Genomic DNA, 23,206 nt, shown 5'->3' with positions numbered 1-23,206 from the left:
AAATGTTTAATGTGGTTGTGGATCCACTTCCAATTCCCCCAGATGTCACACCTGTGCAATTTCCCAAGGTTGTGTGAGAAGGCAGGTTAAGTGGAATCTAGAAGCAAAAACCAGATAACAGCAGGGCCTCCTCTCAGTGATCTGCTTTGGGCAGGGGGGCGGGGAGGGGGGCAGTGAGAATGGTAAAAAAGAAATATGGCTGGTTTGTATGACACTTAGACTCTCACAGAGAGGGAGACACTTGATTGCTCTCAAGCCTTACCTTCCAAGGGCATTTGAAACCAGCCTTGTTTCCACTCTGGCTGGGTTGCTGAACCCTGCAGATTTAATCCTTATTACTGATAAGAACAGAAAGAATGTGACTTATCTCTCCAATCTCTGCAGAGATGGAAGGAAAAACCATTTCTTGGAACATGATTACACATTATTTGACAGCTTTTCAGCTTGCCCATTAATATAGGTGTTTGAATAAGTAAACTCAGTTGGGGCTGGGTGTCGAGTATCATTTTCTTTATAAATGTGAGAGTTCCTTTTTGAAGTGATCCCATTCTTACCTCTTCCCCCACCATTCAAACAGAGTTTAAATATTTGCCAGTGTAGATGTTTGATTTTTATCTTAGCTCTTTCTTTGCTTAACGTTATTCTCATGGGTGGTTAAGTGGAAGATAAGGGTGTTCTTGTTTAATTCTTTTCAACTGGTGTTGCTCAAATATTTGGAGAGCAGACACTTCCCAGAAAGAATGAGCAGGAACCTGGTTGAATGGAGGTGAAGTGAAATGTCTCCCTGTCATATCTGAGTAAACCAGGCACTGTTGGGCCGTTACTAGGATGTTTTTTGGTGTCCAGATCTCCTTTTAAAGGCTCCTGGAGCTACTGGTCGAGGGGTCTTGCCTTCTTTGCTTCCCAGAAAAATGTGTGCTGCTCTTAGAATGGAACTTGGTAGATCAGTGACACCAGCAGCAAGGGACTGCCTTGTGCTGGGAGCTCCACCTGAAGTCTCACAGCATTTGTTCCACACCAGCTTCTGATCTGATACCAGATTTTGCTTCCACAAGAAATGGTGTGTATATGTGGTGTTTTTTGGTTTTTTGTTTTAAAAACCTTTTGCACCTATCTCTAGCAGTGATTAAAAACAACAGACAAGTAAAAAAATATCCCCTACTCCATTAGCTGTCATCATATTGGCTTTGTTTATGGACTCAACTATCACTGTAAGCCTTGCTCTTCTGAGATATCCACAGGGATTTGCTTTTTAAATTATTACCTTTAAAATGTACCCATGAACAATACCGCATTTCACCAGCGCCCTTGGAACCCACACTGTGGGTGTGGTTTTTGTGTGCTATGTGATATGATAAATTGAGCAGCTTCGCTGCAAATGTTGAAGAAAACCCAGGGTTTTAAGTGATTTGCCTGGCAAATCACCTTCCAAAGGAAATTTAAACAAACACCAAGAAAGAGATTTCAGGAAGTAAACCCCAACTGGTGTATGTGTCTCTCTCCTTTATATCTTTTTCTTTTTAAACTGGGACTCCACTGAAAAGTTGATTTCCACTGTGAATCGAGGCTGAATGAAATCCAATTGGAGCTCACTTGAACACTGTTTTGATGTGAGATTCAAAGCTTCTGCAAATTTATTTTACCTTCTACATTTGCTGATCTCCTGCTTGTAAATCCTGTTGAAGGAGAATAAAAATGACTGCAGCCTGATGGGAATTAAATGTCTGAAGTTCAAAGCAGTTTGCACATCAGAGCAAACGTCAATCAAATGAACATCTTGCAAGCCAGGCAGGGAGTGAATTTCTCCATGGGGAAGAGATCAAAGTGGGAGTCACAGTTCTGTTTTCTCCCTCGGGATGAAGTTTCGATCAGTTGTTCATGAAAGTAAATCCAGAAGGAAGTTTTTTCTTTTTTTAACTTGAAGGGGTAGGAAAGATGGAGTTATTTCTCTTGAAACTAATTTTCAGGCACTGGTTTTATCTTATGAAAATGAATACAGAAAGCAGTCATAATCCACTATCTCCCCTTTTTAGAGTGAGAGTCTACAGGAGATTTATATAGGATTGTTCTCTTATTACTCTTTTAAAGGACAGATATAAAGATAAGTTGAATTGCCTGCTTATTTTATAGGAAGATCTATAATTTTACCAGTTCTTGACCTTTCCATAAACCTGAAGTTTTATTAATGTGACTGACAGCTAATATATTTCTCAGTGAAAAATCTCTTAGTTAACCCTTAAGAGTAACTGACATCTTTTTATAATGGATTATAAGAATGAACTTCACATTTCTCAGTCTCCAAATCAGGGTAAATAGCATGTTTCTTTTTAGAAATCATTTTTCTAAAAGGCATATGGGCATAAAATGTGCTGTCTTCGGCAAAGCAACTGTTTGTCTGGTGCCCGGAGGATGGCTAAGCGAGTTTTAGTGCTGTGTTTGGAGTCCAGAAGAGAAACAAGCATTACTGAGTGTGAGTGAGTAGAAGGTGGAGAGATCATCACAGAGGTTTTGCTCACGTAATTACTTCTCCCAGCTGACTCACCAGCTCTGGACACACCACGCTCCTATATCTCTTAAGCCCCCTGTTGACACCTGCTTCCTTACCTGCCTGCACATCAGCAGTGTCGGCAGCCGTAGAAGCAGAGTGAGGTTTATTTCTCGGCATTTCACGTTAACTCGGTTTTGGAGTGGGTGCTCCCCACATGCGGGGGAACTCAGGACATTGAGACTGTTGCCACTTAAAGAACTCCATGGAGCAAGAAGCAGGAGGATGGAGAATGATTGTCATGTCCCTGAATCCTTTCAATATCAGAATGTGGGGATTTAATAGGAATAAATTAATTTAAAACCACCAGTATTCACTATGTGGGGATTACCCAGGAAGCAAGGATTAAATCCAGTTCTTGAAACAAGGTAACAATCTGTTTCATCCTTTGCTAGTAAACTTTCAGAATCCAAAGGTCTGTGAGCCAGCTAGACAATAGGTCAAATTGCCCCTCTGGATGAGGTTCTCCTGCAAAGTGGTTATTTAATTCTCAAACATCAGGATTGTTTTGTGGATTCCTTCAGAAAAATAGCATCTTCAGGTATTTTCTGTGTTATTTTTGGATCAGGTTCGATCTCTGGAAGGCTGTGTGTTTGCACCGCATCAGCTGGGGCTTCCCTGAGCCGTGTTTCAGTTTTATGCCTCGCTCACATTTACAGTAAAGCTTAAGTTGTGTCTGTTGTCCATTATGTTATTCAGAACCTGGATTTCGTTGTCCCATGTGAGAATTTTTCAGAATTTGGTGAAATTTCCTCTTTCTTGGTCTTTTCTTAGTTCTATCTTATCTTTCTTGTCCATAAGCCATTTGTTTAAGGTTGTCAGATTACCAGAATGCCAGGGTCCTTCTCTCAGAGGAGAAAGTTGGTACCAGGAAGAGGAGAAAATTGCTATGAGCTGGCCCCAGGTCTGCTGTATCTCTTCTCCATGCAGAGAATGGACATGCTTGCTCTTCTGTTCACGTGGAACTTCTAGCTACCACTGCTGCCCTGAAACCTCTCAGATTTTAGTGGTGAATGGGAAGGGAGCTTGAGGCTTTTCTGGAGTGAAATAATAAAAAGTAACCCCAAAATGGCCAATTCCAAAGCTATGCCAGTGGTAAACATTTTAAAAATCTAAGTTATCTACAATTAATAGCCACAACTACTGGGCCTGCGAGCCACAACTACTGAAGCCCACACGCCTAGAGCCCGTGCTCTGCCTTTAATATCTTCTTCGTCTTCCTTTGCTGCCTCATCTTTGTCCCTAGAGACCTTTCTCTGTAGCTATCCATTGTGAACCCTTATGCTTAGCTACTGTCATTTCCTATTAAGTAAAAAGCAAAGATTTCCCCTAAGCCCCACAAGCTTTCAGATTAATCCTTTCCTTTGAGAGAATTGAATTCTACTTCAGCTGTTAGATAATGTTAATGATGATTTATTGCTTGATTTATTGAGATACAGTGTAATGTATTCATTGTGAATGAGAGCTTGAATATATGTTCAAATCTTGGTTCTGTTACTTCCCAGCTATGAATCTTGAGCTTCTTAATTTAACAGTTCTGTGCCTCAGTTTCTTGGTCTTCAAATGGAGATAATAATAATATTTCCCTTGGGCTTGTGAAGATTAGACGAGTTAATCCATGTACAACACTTGGAATATTCTTGATATTATATATATGTATATATATATATATATACACACACACACACAACACGGTAGCTGTTAACTGTTATCATTACTAATACATCCATTACTAGTTATTATTATTTATTAAATGTTTACTATGTACTAGGCTCTTACAAGCTGCTTTCTGATTATGAAATAGGTACTATTTTTATCACCATATTGTAGATGAGAAAAATGGAGGCTTAGAAAATGTAAGTTCTATGCAAGAGTTAGACAGCAATAAGCAATTTAAACCCAAACTCCAGTCCAGGTCTGTGTACCTCTGAGGCCATGCTCCTGACCATGCTTTGCCAGGGTGGCAGTTCCTTGTTCATCATAGATGTTCAATGAATGTGATTTAATAAAATATACAGAGCTTTCCAGTGACTTAGCTCTCTGCCCTTCCACATTGTTCAGCCACCAATAAGAAAACTTATGGAGAACTATACATTCCCAGGAATGCACTAAACCTGAGAGAGAAATATAAATCCTCAAGGAACTTACAATCCATTGGCAGAACTAAGAACTTCTCAAGGTTTTAGAGAGAATTGGGAGTTCAAGTGCTACATGGTAGGGTTTAGACAATAAGGCTTCCATAACAAAATATCTTGGCATCTCCCCTCACTTCACCTTTATTTAGTATATGGGGAAGGCAAAATAAGTAAGATAATTTTCTCATTATTTGTAATAAATCTTATGTTAGAATTTTTATTAATTAGTATTTTGCTGATATACGCAGAATCTAAAACTAATCAGTCTGTATCTGTCAGACATCAACTGCGTTGACATTATGCTAAGCCTGATTACAAAACAATATTAAAAAATTAGGGAAAAGACACACAAGCATGAATTAAGAGGCAGAGTGGCACTAGTCAGTTTAGAGGAGAGAGGGCTCCTCACAGGCTGGGGCCGATGAGGACTTCCTGGAAGGAAGATGAGAAGAGCTGGGGGCTTTGTAGAATGGGCACAGTGAACACCAGAGAGCATCACAGTTCGGACCCAACAGAAAAAACATGTATTGAGGGACTGGTCTGGTTAGAGCTATAGGTTGGGAGACAGTGGAAAGAGGAAGTTGGGCAGATTATTGATGACCATCACTATATTGTGAAACCTTTTTATGACTGACAAATGTTTACTGAGCACCTACTCTTATTAATGTGTTACTTTCAGTTTTATTGTTATAAAAATGTTTTTATAACAATACAGTACAAAAAGAAAAACAACCTATAAAATAGTTCCCTGGTCTCTCTGGTCCCAGGAGCGAACTCTTATTTCACAATGGCCTGGGGAGTCTGTATGTGCTCGGTGCTGGACTTCACCCTTCTCCAGGGGTAGGGCTGATGGCCCAGGTCCTGGCTGTGGAGCCTCCACCCAGGGAGAACGGGGCTCTCTTCGAGCTTACACTTCTTCTGGGAGAAGTTGTCAGTAACTCTCTTGAGTTGCCTGACCGCTTTAACAAGTTCTTCCTTATTTGTCACTTAAATGAAGCAGTGTGGTGTGTGGCTCATCCTTGGACAGAGAGCTGGGTGATAAGGTCAAGTCTCTCTTAGGTCCCTGATTTGCTATGTGTTCCTTGGTGTCACTTTCCTCAACTGTGAGATAGGTAGGTCTAAAAAAAGTTTGTAATTTGTACTGCAAAGTCCAGATGTGAGTTTCGGGCATACCTAAGAATTACTCTGCTCTCTTGATTCAAATTGAAAGATCCTCTGTCCTTGGTCTCTTGGAGGCATACAGAGAAGTACCTGTGCTCACGTGGAAAGCCATTCTACTGCCTTATTTCTAAAGGAATCTGCATGACAGGATTGGAGGGCTTCTCATCCCTGGAGAGACTGTCAAAGTCAGATTCCAGGGCCCTACCCCAGACTCACTAAATCAAACTCTTCTAGGGTGGATCCCAGGAATCTGCATTCCAACATGCTTCCAGGTGATTCTGATATGGCTAGACTTTCAGTAATTAGGAACCATTTATCTGAGTCATGATCCTCACTTGTTGGACCTCTGGAGGCTTCTGAGGAAGCCCAGAATAGGGCTAAGCACTGTCACGATGGATGTTCATAGAAGATCAGTTAATATGAGTGCCTGCTTTTGACAAGAACAATGCTAAGTGTTATGTATGCACAGTGGTGAATAAAACCAACAAGACGTGGGGTCTGCTCTCAAGGGGCTCTTGTCTGTTCATATAGCCTGATCTATAAAAATCCACCCATTAAAAACACACAGGGACTTCCCTGGTGGCACAGTGGTTAAGAATCTGCCTGCCAGTTCAGGGGACATGGGTTCAAGCCCTGGTCCAGGAAGATCCCACATGCCACAGAGCAACTAAGCCCATGCGTCACAACTATTGAGCCTGCGCTCTAGAGCCCATGATCCACAACTACTGAAGCCCACACACCTAGAGCCCGTGCTCTGCAACAAGAGAAACCACTGCAATGGGAAGCCGGCGCACCACAAAGAGCAGCCCCTGCTCACTGCAACTAGAGAAAGCCCGCGTGCAGCAACGAAGACCCAATGCAGCCAAAAATAAATAAATAAATTTATTTTTAAAAGCATATGCAAATGGAGCCATAAATTAAAAATTATGACACTTGCTTTGAGAGAAGATGGAAATACTTGACATAGACTAGGAAGTCACCCACAATCAGAATAGACCTTTCTGGGGAAGTGATAAGTGAACAAAGACTTGAAGGATAATTAGGCAGATAATCAGGAGAACTTTCTAGACTTGCATTGTCCAATATGGTGGCCACTATTCGGTGACTGTTTACATTTAAATTAAGATTAAGCAAAATTGAAAATTTAATCTCTATTACATTAACCACATTTCAAATGCTCGGTAGCCACATGTGGCTGCCATATTGGACAGTGCAAAAATAACACCTTTTCATTATCTCAGAGAATTCTCTAGGACTGCCCTGGTCTAGATCAGGAGTGGTGAAACCAGTCTGGCACACCACCTATTTTTGAAAATTGAGTTTTACTGGAACACGACCGCACTTCTTCTTCTGTAAATTCTCTTTGGTTGCTTTCACACCACAATGGCAGAGTTTAGTAGCTGTGACAGAGACCTTGTAGCCCACAAAGCCTAAATATTATCTGTCTTTTATTAAAAAGTATGTGATGGAATAGGTTTAATGTGGCTGTCTAGCACATGGAGAGCAAGTGAGTTCCTTGTCTAATGCTAGTCTTGCTTCACAGATGTTAAATGCTAAAACAAGAGAGGGACAGTGAGATTATGTTGCTTATGCACACCGGCAGCTGCTGATGTATTAATCTCCTCTTTTCTCTCCATCTGTGGCTTTTGAGGCAGCAATCTTCTCGTCTAGACAAACTGGAGCAGGTCCAAGGAAGAGTGACCCCGCTGGTGAAGCAATTGTGTCCTTGGAAGCACAGTTGACAATGTTGATATAATTGTGTACTGCATGAGAGGCTGGACTAAAGAGTCTCTTCAAATCCCTTAAAACGCCACCTCCTTTGAGATGATATGTATCAGAACAAAACTGTTGAACTTTTGCTTTGGAACCCAGCACACCCTTGGAATACCTAGCCCCTTTGCTTATGCAATCAGTTCATTTTAGTAGTTCTTATATAAGATCCAGAAAATCAATATTCATGTGAATAATCACACGGACCTTGATTTTTAGGAGTGTTTCTCCAGGGTTATAGAGCTTCTCTACCTGTGTTAATGGAAGTTCATTAATGACATTTATCATCTAAGATACACATTTTAACACAAGTTTTTTAAAAATCTAACTTCAGATTGCTTTCATTTGCAGGTAACTCTTAGAAACTTAATGAATCTTCTCAGTATCTGAAATCCCAAATAGCTTATTTAGAGATCAAGATTTTTTAGAGATCAAGAGTTCAAGATTTTTCTCTTTCGTTACTTCTGGATTAAATTCACTTAAAAATAGTCTTAGTGACTATATATAAATGAGTCGGTACATTTTCCTATTATTTTCTTGTAGGTTGTTGTTTGCCCTGGCAAATGAGTCACTGATTACACTAGTGTTTATTGATCAGCTACTAGCCAGAGCACTAGCATTGTTCTAGCTCTAGTACCAGCATTGCACTCCCACTGGAAATCAAGAAAGACCTTGGCCTCATCTATATTACAACCTGGAAGGTGCAAGCTCTGTGTCATTTATCATGAGAGGAACTGTGGTACATTATTTACAATCTTTTTGACAGCTTTGGAAAATATTTTATTATTTCTTTTTTTTTTCTTCAGATAGGAAACCTGGGGCTCAGACAAATTGCACAATTTGTGCAAGTTCACACATTTAATAGTGACAGAGCAAGGATTCAAATCTAGATCTTTCCTACTCCACAGCCATTCTTTCTCCTTCACTACTGTCTATTTTTGTTCTTGGTCATTGGTTTTCAGACAGGATAATTTAAAGAATTGTTTCACATATCACATCAGAGCTCAAGTCTGAATTTTTGTCATTCTAGTCTGAATTTTGTCAAATCTATTTTCTGTATGATTTTATCAATAGTACCTGAATCAAGTTCATTGGGGGAAAAGTTGGCTTGAAGGATTTTTTTTTAATCTCCTTAGAATTGATCTTGATTTCTAAAACCTTCTAGATGCAGATGTTGGTTTCACCCACACTGCTCTGAAGTGATTTTTAAAAAATACTTAAATTGCAGTTTTACTGTTTATGAGCTGACCTATTTTTTACACAGTATGAAGTATTACTTTTGTTGGTTAGTTTTCTGGATTGAATAACCACCAAATAAATACTGCTAATTCTCTTCTATTGTTTCAGATTTGATGGGAACTTTAATACCAATGTATCTAGAACAATTAGTTGTGATCGACTGTCTACTACTGTTAATAGCCGGGCCTTCAATCCAGGACGAGACTTAAATTCAGGTCAGTAATCTCTTGGTTTTACAAAGGTGAACTATATTCTACCACATTCAAGTTGAATAAAATTATTGCTTTAGCGATTTTCTTTAAGTTTTGAAGAAAAAATATGTACTTAAAATCAGGTATTTCTTTCTAGCAAGTTGACACTCAAGAAGGAAAGGAAGAAGAAAATCGAGTGGACCTGTATTGAGCATTTACTACACATCTACATATGTGGAGTATGCCATGTGATTTGCTAGATTCTTTAATCCATTATCTCATTTGTTAGCAGTTTTACATTTGTTATTTTAAAGGTTATTTGAGAGACCCATTTGTCTCTGTACTTAGGAAGTGTTGAATTCATTTGTATTCCCTATCTATAATTTTTAATTTGGGAGGTGAGATTGAAGAATGATGAAGGAGCTTTTCTACTACTGAACAGTGCCATGTTGCTATACAGTCGTCCCTCAGTATCTGCAGGCACTTGGTTCCAAGGAGCCCCCAAGGATACCAAAATCTACAGATACTCAAGTCCCTTATATAAAATGGTGAGGTATAATGATTACAGTTAACGCTTCGTATCTGCGAGTTTTGCATCTGTGGATATGGACAACTGACTGTATGTTGAGGTTGAACTTTCTTCCTGGTCTTGTTAGAACCCAGTCATATGCAGTAGTAATAACTACTAGGGCACCTGTACACGTGGTTATGTATAGCTTCAAAGTGACACCATGTCTCTGCTTTCTTGCCCTGGAGTTCCAGTCTACATTTCTCACTCTGTTTGTCTTGTTATGTACACCTGTTGAGTGATGGGCCTCAGAACCTAAAGGCTTCACCTTTTAAAAGCTGAAGTGCCTTTAGAAATCACCAGCCTCAATCCTAGAATTTTACCAAGGAATAATCTGAGGCTCAGGAGGGTCCTAAGACTTCCCTCATTACTAGAGGGATAAAGGATTTAACCCTTAAACATGAAGAACTGTATTTCCCAGATTCCAGGCCTCCTGGAGACATGTAAAAGCCAAGAGAAAAGCCAGAGGGCCAGAATATTTACTTTGAGAGGCCCAACCAGTATTGGTTCAGGGGAAGAATTGTAGCCTTTGGGCATTGTATACACAAACCAGGTAATCTATTAGGTCTGGAAAGAAAGAACTGTAAGCTTTATATTGCTTAAGGATAATAAAACTATAGCTGCTATCTAAATGACCTGACCTAAATCTGCCAGGCACTTATCGCCTAGACCAATATATAATGAATTCAGTCATTTTCAAAAAAATTGGTCAGAGAATCTTGAGGCCTTCTGGAGCAGGTAGGGTTTACTTACTACTAGAAAGGAAGCTCGGTGAAAATATTTTTCATGAAAAATAACTGAACAGAGTAGAGAAGGACCTGGAATAGGTGGAGAAAATGAATTATGGGGGATTCCAAAGCTGGAACAAGGCACAGAGCTGGAACTTGAGTCTTTTGACTGTCAGATTTAGTACTTGCCCTCTTTCCCTCAGCTGTGCCCAGCATAGGGTATGTGAGAATAAGAGAAGAGTCGGGAAGGACTTCCAAGGTATCCAACCTTATCAACGAGAAGGACAGAGTTGCCATTGATTGTGATGGGGAAGTGGAGGAAGAGCAGGTTTGTGTGGGACGCATGGAATCAACTTTTCAGTTTGAGAAAAGTTAAGTTAGTTATCTAAGTGAAAATGTCTCATAGACAGTGGGATATACAAGTCTAGAGTCCAGAGAATGGACCAGACTGGAGGTTTATAAATGAGATTCATCATGTATAGGTAGTACGCAAATCATGAGACTCAATAAGATCATAATATAGCAAGTGGCTATGAATAAAAAAGAGAAGAGGTCCGTGGACTGAGTCTTGGGACACTTGACCACTTAGAGGTCACTGACACGAGAAGGAAGCAGTCGCAAAATCTGAGATGGCAGTCAGTCTGGTGGGAGAAACAGGAGAGCCATCTCCCTGAGGCCAAATGAGGAAAGTGTTTCAAGAAGGAGGGAGAGATCAGCTGTGCTAAGTTGGCCCACTAAGATGAGGGCTAAGAAAACTGACCATTGAATTTAGCAATATAGAGGTTATTGGTGAACTTGACGAGGGTTGTTTGGTGGGACAGTAGAATAGAATGAAAGGCTAATACTTATTGGTTCAAGCTCTTAAGAATGCAGGAAAGGAGATGGGGACAATAAGTACGTGAACTCCAAAGGTCTGCTGAAAGGGAAGCTGGAGGGCCACATGGAGTCAAGAGAATATTTTTATTTTTTTATAAATAAACAAATTTATTTATTATTTATTTATTTTTGGCTGCGTTGGGTCTTTGTTGTTGCACGCGGGCTTCCTCTAGTTGCAGCAAGCAGGGGCTACTCTTCGTCGCGGTGCGCGGGCTTCTCACTGTGGCGGCTTCCCTTGCTGTGGAGCACGGGCTCTAGGCACGCAGGCTTCAGTAGTCGTGGCTCGTGGGCTCTAGAGCGCAGGCTCAGCAGTTGTGCACGCGCTTAGTTGCTCCGCGGCACGTGGGATCTTCCTGGACCAGGGCTCGAACGTGTGTCCCCTGCACTGGCAGGCGGATTCTTATCCACTGCACCACCAGGGAAGCCCCAAGAGAATATTTTTAAATTGAGAGAAATTATGGCAAGGTCATGTGCCAAAGGGAAGGATCCAGTAGAGAAAAGTAAGGAGTGAAAAGCGACAATTGCTGGAGTCTTTTCCTTGATTAGGCAAGAGATGGTGGGATTCCAAGTAGAGGATGTAGAAGCACAGGGCATTCATTCTTAATGAGAGAAGGGAAGAAAGAGAGGGCATGTGGAGATGCCCATAACGACTGACGTGATGTCAGGAACTTGGGGACATGCCCTTCGTAGTGACTGCGTTTTCTCAGAGACGTAGGAAGCAAAACCATCAGCTGAGAGTGAGGCCAGTGGTGGGGGTGGGATGGGGACGGGGAGGCACTGAAGACCTGGTAGTTATACTAAGAGTTCTCTTCTGTGACAGAGGTTTAGGGTAGAGCTCAGCTGCGCAAATAATTGGGAATCCTGACAATATGCTATTTTATTACAGTCTTTATTTGTCAAGGGAGAGGTGGGGAGGAAGAGATGGTGAGGGCAGAGGTATGTAGTTAAAGATCAGATCTTGAGTTTTGCTGTTTCCAAGAGCACGTCTCAAGTCTAACGTCCTACCTGACAAGAGTTGTTCTCAGCACAGTTGACGTAGCTAGATTTACAAGCCATTTTTGGCAGTATTCAGGTGTCTGAGAACTGACTTGCTTGTATTTGAAGTTTTGTGACATTCCACCAAGCAGTGGCTGCATCCCAAAGTCCACATTCTTGAGCAGTCATTTGTAATACGAGAGGAGTGGGAGATGGTGGAGGGTGACCTCAGAGCTCCCCCTTTCCCTCCTCTACAGCTCATGCCCCTTTTCAGAGCAGAATTAATGTGCTTCGTAGGCTATCACATGTCTGATATTTACATCTGTAAGATGTCCAGCCTTAGACTGTATATAATCCATCAATGGGTCCCTAATTGATAACACAGTTTCAGATTGCCTCTCAGCGTAGCTGGAAACAGACTCGCACAAATTGTAAACCGTTCTTAGCTTCATTTATCCAAAACTAGGTCATGTGTCCATCCATCCAACACACATGTGTATTCTTCGTCTTAAAACCATCCCTGCCAGATCTCTACTTTCTAAATTGACTCCTTGCCCCTGAATCCATTCAAATAATTAACGTTTGACAGTGCATGTGTTACATGATGGTGCTGGTCATGTTTTGTTCAGGGTCTTTCCTGCTTTTATCTCTAGTTTCTACTTTCTCTCTCTCTCTCTCTCTCTCTTTTAAAATTCCTGCTGAGGTATTTTCTTGTGTGTAGCCTGATCCCTAAAGAGAGTTTATTTGAAGAGTCCAAGGAAAGTTGCCTCTTGCTCTCTTGAGTTACACAGTTGAGGTGAGAGTGGAAGTGGGAGTTAGTCTTTCTCGCCAGAAGAAAAGGTGTCTGGACTTCCTTTATTGTATTTGATTTAAAGAGCATTTGAAGTTGCAAACTTCGATCTTGGTCACGTTGCCGTCTTCATTGAGAAACAGGATTCACAGGGTGAAAGAGGCGTGTATAAGTCACGTTACAGCAGGAGATGCTGCAGGAGGTACAGGTGGGCACTGGCGGCTATGGACCGTGCTGTTAATTTCAATGGCTTCATTGCTTCCTTCTGTGAACGACAAAGATTGGCTCTGTGCTATAGGTTTTTCACTTTTCTTTAAAATAGCTTGAAAATTATCTATTAAAAATGCTAAGGGCTTCCCTGGTGGCGCAGTGGTTGAGAGTCTGCCTGCCGATGCAGAGGACGTAGGTTCGTGCCCCGGTCTAGGAGGATCCCACATGCCGCAGAGCGGCTGGGCCCGTGAGCCATGGCCGCTGAGCCTGCGCGTCCGGAGCCTGTGCTCCGCAACGGGAGAGGCCGCAACAGTGCGAGGCCCACGTACCGCAACAACAACAACAACAAATGCTAATACCAATGCAGTGTGAAGCTGTGTTCTATCTATAATAAAAGAATAAAAATCAACAAAACTAGGAATTTCTAGGGTTTTTAAAATTCCTAATTACTCCAGCTTCATGATTGCATTAGTATTATAAAAGATTGGTAATTATTTTTATAACATCTAAAAATCTATTCAGTCACTGAGAAATCTAGATTCTTGAGGTTATATGGTTCCGTTTACATTCATGTATGTGGGTGTACGTATGTATATACACAAAATTAAGTACACAAACAGGGCCCTTTTCTTCACCTTGCTTCCCCTTCAAGCTCTATTCCTATACTGTGAGCTACTTTGAAGTCTCATCTTATAGTTTCTCACAACAACCCTATTACACTGATTTCAGAAGATTTTTATTAGCCACATATATTCATTATGGAAAGAGTATATATATACTCTTTCCATAATACCTATGATCATAATGGATACAGCCTGGTTTTTTGTTGTTTGTTTATTTTTTTACTTAGCAAATGTATTCTGGACATTCTTCTGTGTCTATGTAAATAAATATACATCTCTATCATCGTAGCAGTGTATAATTGTGTAACATTGTTGAATCAACCAATCTATTCCAGTTCAACATTTAGACTGTCCCAGGTTTTCACTATATCATTGCTCCCTGGAGGATCTCAAGGGACCCCTCCACAGTTTCACTTGACCGCTATATAACATTTGGCATGTAAGCTTCTTTTTTGAAACTCTGTAATCCTTAGTTCCTATAAAATTGTCCTGTGCCATTTATCCCCGGACTTCTCTGTCCAGGCCTTTTCATCCTTCTTCTTGAGCTCCTTTTCCCTAAAGTGGATGTCCCCACGTGTCTTCTCTTCACCACCTCCCTCTGCTCGCTGAGTGTTATCTCCCTGAATGTTCTCGATTTATGCAGTACTCCCACTCCTACCACATGCTACTCAATTCTAAATCTCTGTCTCCAGCCCTGGCCTGTTTCTGAGTTTATTTATTGAGGAACCAACTTCAGGGGACACATCTCTCCATGATTATCCTGTAGCTACCTCAAAATTTAAAACAATCAAACAAACAAGAACCCTTTCCTCTAAACTTACTCCACAATCTGGGTACCCCTCTCCTGGGAATTCTTCCTTGCCTTTTTCTACCCAGTACTTCAGGCTTTAACAGTTTTGACCAAATGAGAGTGTGAGAGAATGAATATTTGCCAAGTATTTACTGTGTACAAGACACCTGGCTAGGCATTTACCTGTGTGTCCCTCTTCCTTCTCATCACATCCAGTGGTAATGTAGGTCTCGTTATCCTTTTTTTAAAAAATATTTATTTATTTATTTGGTTGTGCCGGGTCTTAGTTGTGGCAGGTGGGCTCCTTAGTTGAGGCTCAAGGGCTCCTTAGTGTGGCATGCAAACTCTTAGTTGCAGCATGCATGTGGGATCTAGTTCCCTGACCATGTATCAAACCCGGCCCCACTGCATTGGGAGGGCGGAGTCTTAACCACTGCGCCACCAGGGAAGTCCCTCGTTACCCTTTTCATTGAAGGGAAACTTGGCTTAGATTCCATAGTTCAGAGGTGTGTCTTGAATCCCCTTTGTTTTCTCCACTCCAATACCATAAACTTAAATCTTCATTTCCTTTCTAGAAGATGAATTAATGTCGAAACCTCCCAAAAGTTTTCCCTTCTCCTATTCTTTCTCATTTTCAATATATCCTACACACTGTAGGTATTCTGAAAATATCTGCTCTATAACTCTATTTCTCAAAAACCTCTGATAGTTTACCTCTAAGATAAAGGTGGAAGCCTCTAAAATTCATCTTCTGCTTCTCTTCCTCTTCCTTAAGCCCTCTGAGCTGTATCCTCAGGGAATCCCTTTCATTGCTTCAAATCTCCAGTTTCTATTACTCCTCCATACTTTGCTCTTGTTCGGTAAGAATTCCTTGTCTGTTGTAGCAGGTTGGGTTTACCAGGAGGCAGACTCTGAGATGGAGGTTGGCAGTCTGCAGGGAAAGGGAAGGAAGCAGGATTGAGCAGTAGGGGAAGATGGGCTGAGATACAGCCTCAGTGGAGTCCTCAGCCACCCCCAGGGGAGCTTAGAGGCTGGGGTGACCCTTCAGAGTTGTGTTGGCCCAGGTACAACTCTTCACTACTTTATTCTATGGTACATTCTTATTATAGAATTTTAATTTTTTTTATATTGAACATCTGTTTGATGCTCTATTCCTTTTAATTTATTTTTTGTATGCCAGGTGCTCAATCCAGTGCTTTACCCATAGCAGGTACACAGTAAATGCTTATTGAATGAATAAATGAATGAATAGAACTAGGATTTCATTTGTACTTTTGTTGTCTCATCTTTGTAATGGAATAACCGAGACTTTTGGGAGGACCTTAGTGAAGAGAAGAATGTAGTCGTGATGTGCTATAAGTCAGGCCTGGCTTTCTTAGCTTAACAGCAAATCAGCACATATAAATGTCTCAGGTGGGCTTCCCTGGTGGCGCAGTGGTTGAGCGTCCGCCTGCCGATGCAGGGGATGCGAGTTCATGCCCCGGTCCGGGAGGATCCCACATGCCGCAGAGCGGCTGGGCCCGTGAGCCATGGCCGCTGAGCCTGCGCGTCCGGAGCCTGTGCTCCGCAACAGGAGAGGCCACAACAGTGAGAAGCCCGTGTACCGCAAAAAAAAAAAAAAAAAAAGTCTCAGGTATAGGGAGACTATATAGAGACAGACTATCCAGATGAATAGTATTATTTACATGAAACTAACTATGGTGATTTCAAACATGCAATGCACACAAGAAAATCAGTCCGTTGTTCCTTGGTACCTCATACACTGCTACATACTTTTGTCTTAGTCTTACCATGGATACCAAGGAAAAATGTATACTCAGTATTATAGATGAGAAACAAGCCTAGCTACCTAAACTAGATAGGATCTATTAACCAACCTACCTAACGTCAAACAACAAATTGTTGGTATTGATGTGACTCAACATACATGGCCTGACTCCTTGTCTGATGTGCTCCTTACAGCAGACTGCTTAAGATGAAGGGATTTCTCCCCATTACTGTATTCTGCCTAATAGCACTTCAGTCTCTTTTGACCAAACCTATCACCTTCTCTCTTCCCACCCAAACCTCCTCCCCAGCCCATGTTCCATATGTTAGTTAGCAGCAGCTTCATTTTGTTCCTCACCAAAGCTTGAGACCAGAACCAACCCTGACTCTATCTCTCTCTCTCATAACAAGCTTCTCAGGGGACAGCTTTACCGTAGTTACTGTGGCACACACCAGGGTAATTAAGACACAATTTCTCCCCTCAGAGAGCTCACACCTTGTCCTATGTGTGTTGAGGGCACTAGGAATGAGGAGAAAAATCGACAGACAAATGGTCGTGATGCAGTGCTAAATGCTGTCATGATAAAGGTAAGCCTGGGGCACTTGACCCAAACTGTGAGGTTGAGTTGAGTCTCAGAAGACAATAGGAATTAGGTGACGTGCTTGTGGCAAACACATTTCCCATTTCAGAATCTGTGGAACATGCCGACCACTGTGGAGGAGGGAATAATAAGTAACGGAAGATGAAGGTAGCACTAAGCCAGATTTTAATGGGCCTTGTATATCAGTCTGAGGAGTTTACTTTGGGTTTGGTTTGGTTTTTGTTTTGATTTGTTTCTTAGCTTGAAGTCAAGCAGCTGACAGACTTTAAGCAGGGCAGGCAAGAGAGCTTTGTGAAGAACGGATAGAAGAGCAGTTAGCCTGGGAAAAGAGAAAACTGGAAGTAGACTAGGTCATCCAAAAGTGGGAGGGGTCGTGGAGAGGGGCCATGGCCTAAGCAAGCATGGCGTCATCCAAGATGAGTGGTTAATGGGATGGCAAGAAGCAGAGAGTCCGTGGAGACCACTGTCCATGGCAGAGAAAGTTGAAAGGTCACTGATTGATTGGCAGAGAAAAGGTGAAAGGTTGATTGGCAGAGAAAAGGTGAAAGGTCACTGATAACTTAGGAAGGGGTAGGATTTAGGGATGGTTCTGCAGATAATAGTTTTTTAAGTTAGAGCAACTTGAAAATATTTATATGCTGAAGAAAGACAGAGAGAGAGAGAGAGAGTCTAAGAAGCAAGTGAAGCTAAGGAAACGGACAGGACAATGGAGTTTAACATCTTGGTTGAGTTGTCCCAAACCTGGCTGATCATCAGGGTTACCTGAAGTGCTTTGTCAAAAATGCCTATTGGCCCCCAACCCAGACCTAGTGAATCAGAATGTTGGCTTGGTAAAGCTTGGGAATCTGTAGGCTTCAAAAGCTGATTGTGATGATCAGCCAGGTTTGAGAACTCCACCTCTGTTAATTTTCTCTTATTCTTTCCATGAGTGTTTGGAAACTACCTTGACCTTTGTGTCCTCTGGGAATGGTCTCTGAGAAAGGAAGAGGGTAGAGCAGTGGATCCTGTGCTGATTTTGGATTGCCTCAGAAATTTGTTCTGGATTATCTGAGCCCATGACCAAGCTGCCTCAACAGAATCAAGACAGAATGGACTGGTTATTTTACATTATGTAATTAGCTTAGAATGGACATGATGAACTGTGAGCTTGGAACAGAATCAGAGATTTGTGGATGTCCTCTCCTTAGTATTAGACTAAAGTAAATACAGTGAGATGGCTGGGTCAGCTGCCATTAACCTAACTTCGGCAATGGGCTTTAGTGGAAGAATCAGAGGACTGTGTGGCCTGGATCCTATTCCAGACCCAAAACTTAAGTAACTCCTCCCTTTGAGCCAGAATATCCTTAGCTATAAAATGATAATAACAGTATCGCTTTGGTAAACCTCCACATTCTGGCTCTTGCTAGCTGTTAAATACTTGGGAAAATTAACCTCTCTATGCCTTGGTTTCCTGAATAATAAATAAAACCCACCTCATAGAGTTGTTGTAAGAATTAACTGAGATAATATAAATAAAAGACCTTGCAAAGTGCCTGGTACGTGGTCAAACACTCAATATGCTTGCCCCTTCTGGAACAGCATACACAGTATCCATGAAATATGGCCCCTCCAGAATACGTGGTAAAACGATACTCAGGATGTGAGCAAGGAGTAGGAATTGGAAAGGTGTGATAGGGTATAATGCCAGAAATTTTGTTTGGAGTCCTCAGGATGTTAATTTATTTTACTTCCCTACAAAAGGATTGCAATTGCAGAGTATTACTGAAAGGTGCTATGTAATTTCTGGTCTGTTAGGAAAGTATGTGTGTTTTTGTGTGTCTGCACCTCTGTGTGCTTAGGACAGCTCCTGTATTTTACATTTGGCAAGCTGTGGGAAGTAGATAGCTCTGTGTGCTTTGCTGAGCAGTGTTGGGCTGGGCATCGGGAAGCCCAAAGTTCCTCGAAGTGGGAGCACAGGCTTTCTGTTACAGAGCATTTTCCCTTTGTCCCTACTTCCGCTGGATAACGCTATTGAGAAAGTAACAGCCCAAATACGGGCGGTTCATAATCCATCTCTTTCTCATTGGCCTGGTGGGTTAAGCATTAAAGAAGGCAGGCAAGGAGTTTGGGGACATGATTGGTTTTGTTTTGACTGGAGAGGCCAATGACATAAGAACTAGTCAGATGTAGATGATAAAATTGGAAGGCAAATATTTGGGGACTGTGGAATCTGGGACCCATATGTTAGAATTATCCACAGACAGTTCAGTATACTGTGTGCAGGCGGATCTTGAGACCCAATAGACAGGAATGCCTAGAAAGAGGAAAGGCACGGTTTTTCAGCTGCTTATCTGATGACAGTTTGTCGAAGAAAAAATAAGCCAAGGGTATGGCAAAATTCTTGGTCTTCACTTATAATTAGCATAGGATGTGTAAGTGAGAAATAGTCAGTTGTTGAAGGGGGTGGAGAGGCTTGCCTTTAAAGAAACAGGAGCCATCACAAGGAGCTCCACATCCTTTAAAGGCCAATATTAAGTTTTCTCCATCATTCTCATTTAAATGTTTCTTGGTACCGTTTGGACATTTTGCAAAGTATTGAATCACTATTAATGATCTCATAGTACTGACCTACAGCTTCTAAGTGAATAGGAAGTGAGAATGCTCTTCCTTTTTTCTTTCGTAAACTTGATAAAAGCTCTTCCTCTCTAGTTGTAAATCCATGCACTTCCTTCCTATTGACCTTCATTCTTTGCCCTCTTACCACTTTTCTCTGGGTTTCTACAGGGTCTTTGGAAACACCTTGTCCAAATCTATTACTTTACAGATGTGGCGATTGTGAAATCACATGCCTTGGCCAACATCATCATTCACTGATTCACTCAGCAAATACTGACTGAGTGCTTCCTAAAAACTGGGCTTGTGCCAGGGCCAGGGCATGTGATGAACAAAATTGACTTGGCCCCTGCCCTCCTGGGACTGACAGCTCCTCTGCATGAGAGGCACGAAACAAATAGCGGCAGAAATAAATACACCGAACTTACCAATTTTTGCCGTCTATGGCAAAAATTTCCTATGAAGGAAAATACTGGATGCTCTAGGGAGAATAATAATGGAGGGTGGTCAGGGAAGGTCTCTCTGAGAAGGTGAAGAGTTATTCCATTGCAAAAAGATTGGCTATTTACAGAACTAAAAAGAAATAGCTCTTGGTGTACAATGTAGTGAGTTGAAAAGGGGAAAGGTGAGGCTGGGGAGTAGGAAGGGACCAGATGGTACAGGGCCTGATGGGGTTGGATTTAATACTAGGCATGATTATGTGGGAAACCTTTGAGCAGTTTTAAGCAAATCAGTGGTGAGATTTGATTTCCATTTTAGAAAGATGCCTTTGGATACTGGATAGAAAGTTAAACTGAAGGTCAGAGAGCTTGCCACTCAGAGATGGCACTTTAACCCATGGCTGCTTATTCACAGTCCGTCTGATTTACCAGGGTATCCCTTCTAGTTCCTAAGAGCCAACCTGAATTAAGTAAAAAGTGCAGAATAGCACTGGGCCCGTGTCCAAATGGCTTTCTTATGCCTGCTCAATTTGACAGTGAAAGAAAAAGACACATCAGGCTCACATCTCTAACCAGTTGAGCACCTACAAAATAATTAAGAGGTATCAGCGCTATAGTTTCTCTCTCAAATAAATACTCCCTTTATTATCTAAAATACACTATTGAGGGCTTCCCTGGTGGCGCAGTGGTTGAGAGTCCGCCTGCTGATGCAGGGGACACGGGTTCGTGCCCCGGTCTGGGAAGATCCCACATGCCGCGGAGCGGCTGGGCCTGTGAGCCATGGCCGCTGAGCCTGCGCGTCCGGATCCTGTGCTCCGCAACGGGAGAGGCCACAACAGTGAGAGGGCTGCGTACTGCAAAAAAAAATAATAAGAATAATAAAATACACTATTGTTTGACCTCACGCACAGTTCTCAGTGCTGTAATTACTGTCGACTCTACCTTCCAAGCTGTAGCTTGTGTCTCTGCCATTTTCCAGGTAGACCAGCCTGTGGAGTCGATGGTAAAACCCATGACATTGGACTCCCAGCTGGTGTGTGCCAGTTTTAGCAGTTTGTTTTTTCTCACAAGATTGAATGTTCACTTTAGCCTTATGTCTTATTTCAATTTTGAAATCGTTCCTTAAGGAGTCAAGTGTCTCCTTAATTGTATTTATTTACACTGTATATTTACAAACTGATGCAACTGATTATTCTGATTGAGAACCACAACCTGTTTATATATTTATTCTTCCTCTCAAGAAGTACTCAGTGCGTTTTTTATCTATTCATTGCCAATTCATCCAGCATGTATCTATGGACATGTAGAAACACTACAGTGTTCTGGAAAGAGCCAGGACTTTGGAGGCAGACACCTAGGTCAAATCATGACTCTGCCCTTATGACTCTGAGCAAGTTAGTTCTTTATCTGTAAAATGGGTATAGTAGCAAACTCATAGAGTCTTTATAAAACATCAGACTGTGTATAAAACTAGTTTGTATGATGCTCAATAAATTTGCACTATTATCAAATCAACTTTATTGAGGAATAATTGACATCTAATAAACTTCACATGTTTAGCATATACTATGTTTTGACATGTATAGTCCTGTGAAATCATCCAACAAGCAGGCTTTTTCTCTCTCCATTTACCTATTTTTGTACTGGTTGCATTGGCAGTAGTGCTGGGAGAAGGGAGTGTTTATCATTTTTAAACATATTTAGAATTATGATTGCTCTATATTGATTTATTTAATCATTGCTCTATATTTAATTTATGTTTAATTGGATTTGGCATTAGAGGAAAGTAAGGTTTTAGAATTTATCAAACAAAAGTATCAAAACATTCGAGAAATAGTACTTCCATGCAGATCTTCCCAGCCTGTATGCTACAGATATCACGCAGAGTGTGCGCCTTGATGTGAAAAGTACTGGGAGTCTCTGCTTCAGGGGTAACAGACCTGGCTTAGATATAGATCTCACCCTCAAGGATCTTTGAGTCTAGGGATGGAGGATCGAACAGTTTCCTGTTAGGACAGTAATTCTAGCTAGAAGGTGGGAAGAGGTAAAATGCTGGAGGATGTCAGAGGGTGTGGTGAACTTCTGTCCTGGGGTTCGGGTTCAGCTTCAGTGAGGAAGAAACATTCATTGCCTCCTTCACGTGTGTCTGTCTGAGATCGGTGTGCAGAGCAGTTTAGACAGATACAGACCCTGCCCGTTGATAACTTAAAGCCTAGCACTGTGCATCGTGGGCTCACAGGTTGGGCGTCTGCCCAGCTTTTCCTCCTGGACAGCTTCCAGCATTTCTGAGGAAAGAGTGAGTGTGTGGGACCCCAGCCCAAGTGATCCAGTGGTCAGAACGCCTAACTGACTCCTATGAATGGGGGAAGACCCCTCTGGGTTCTCTGCATAGATAGTAGGGCTATCATCCACCTCCACCTCTAAGTCAGGAGGGGCCTGCCTGGGGTGCACCACAACGACAGATTGATGGCTTCTGGGCCCTGGGGTCCTCATTACCATCATAGCCGTCATCTTCTGCTAGTGCTGAGTAACAGATGAAATTTAATCAGATACCAAAGGAGTTCTCAGCAGGAGGGTTTGAGGAACCTTGCCCGATACTTAGGCTCTAGTGCTGGAATGGAACCAGAATGATCTTTTGTGGTGAGACTAAATGTATCACGCACTGTGTGAATTCTGATTTATTTTTAAAACATTCTTGCTCTCATTGGCTCCCCTTTTAATAGTCTCACTGTAGCCTGTTTATTGTTACAGATGTTACTTTTAAATGAGGTCACCGAGCTTTCCTTTCTCCCAAAGGCGGTGTTTGCCTTTTTATTGCTGGGTTGGCAGGGTTGCCTGGAGAAGAGTGCTAATATGAGATCAAGGTTGAGCTTCAGACTCCCAGGAGACAAGGCAGAGAAAAACCCTCTTCCGTGTTTACATGCACTCGCGTCAGCATTGGTCCCCGGAGAGAGAGTGGTCGCCTGAGTCCAGGTGATGACCTTGATAAGGCTGGCTGGCAGAGTGGAGAGAGGGGATGGGCGTTGTGGTCATACACTGGCTCGACTCCCTTCTTGTCCACTGTGAAACCTCAAGCAAGTCAACAAACCTCTCTCAGCCTGTTTCCTCATCTGTAACTTGGGGTTAATAGCTGTTTACTCCTAGGATTTGTGTGAGGCTACAGTGTGCTGTAGCTCCTTGGTGTGTGTTGGGCAGGGTAACTGC

General features: G+C 41.9%; 1 protein-coding gene across 1 annotated transcript in view; it reads left to right on the top strand.

The window, feature by feature from the left end:
* The window catches only part of CACHD1 (cache domain containing 1), a 231,837-nt gene that overhangs the window by 141,542 nt on the left and 67,089 nt on the right, over positions 1–23,206 (top strand). Inside the window, exon 4 of the mRNA XM_081225215.1 lies at positions 8,959–9,065. Within this exon, the coding sequence (XP_081081341.1) occupies positions 8,959–9,065 (107 nt within the window). The remainder of the gene's footprint in view (positions 1–8,958; positions 9,066–23,206) is intronic.

The sequence above is a fragment of the Mesoplodon bidens genome (assembly GCF_964165515.1).
Source record: "Mesoplodon bidens genome assembly, chromosome: 2".
Taxonomy (NCBI): Eukaryota; Metazoa; Chordata; class Mammalia; order Artiodactyla; family Ziphiidae; genus Mesoplodon; species Mesoplodon bidens.
This window is presented reverse-complemented; position numbering and strand designations above follow the sequence as displayed.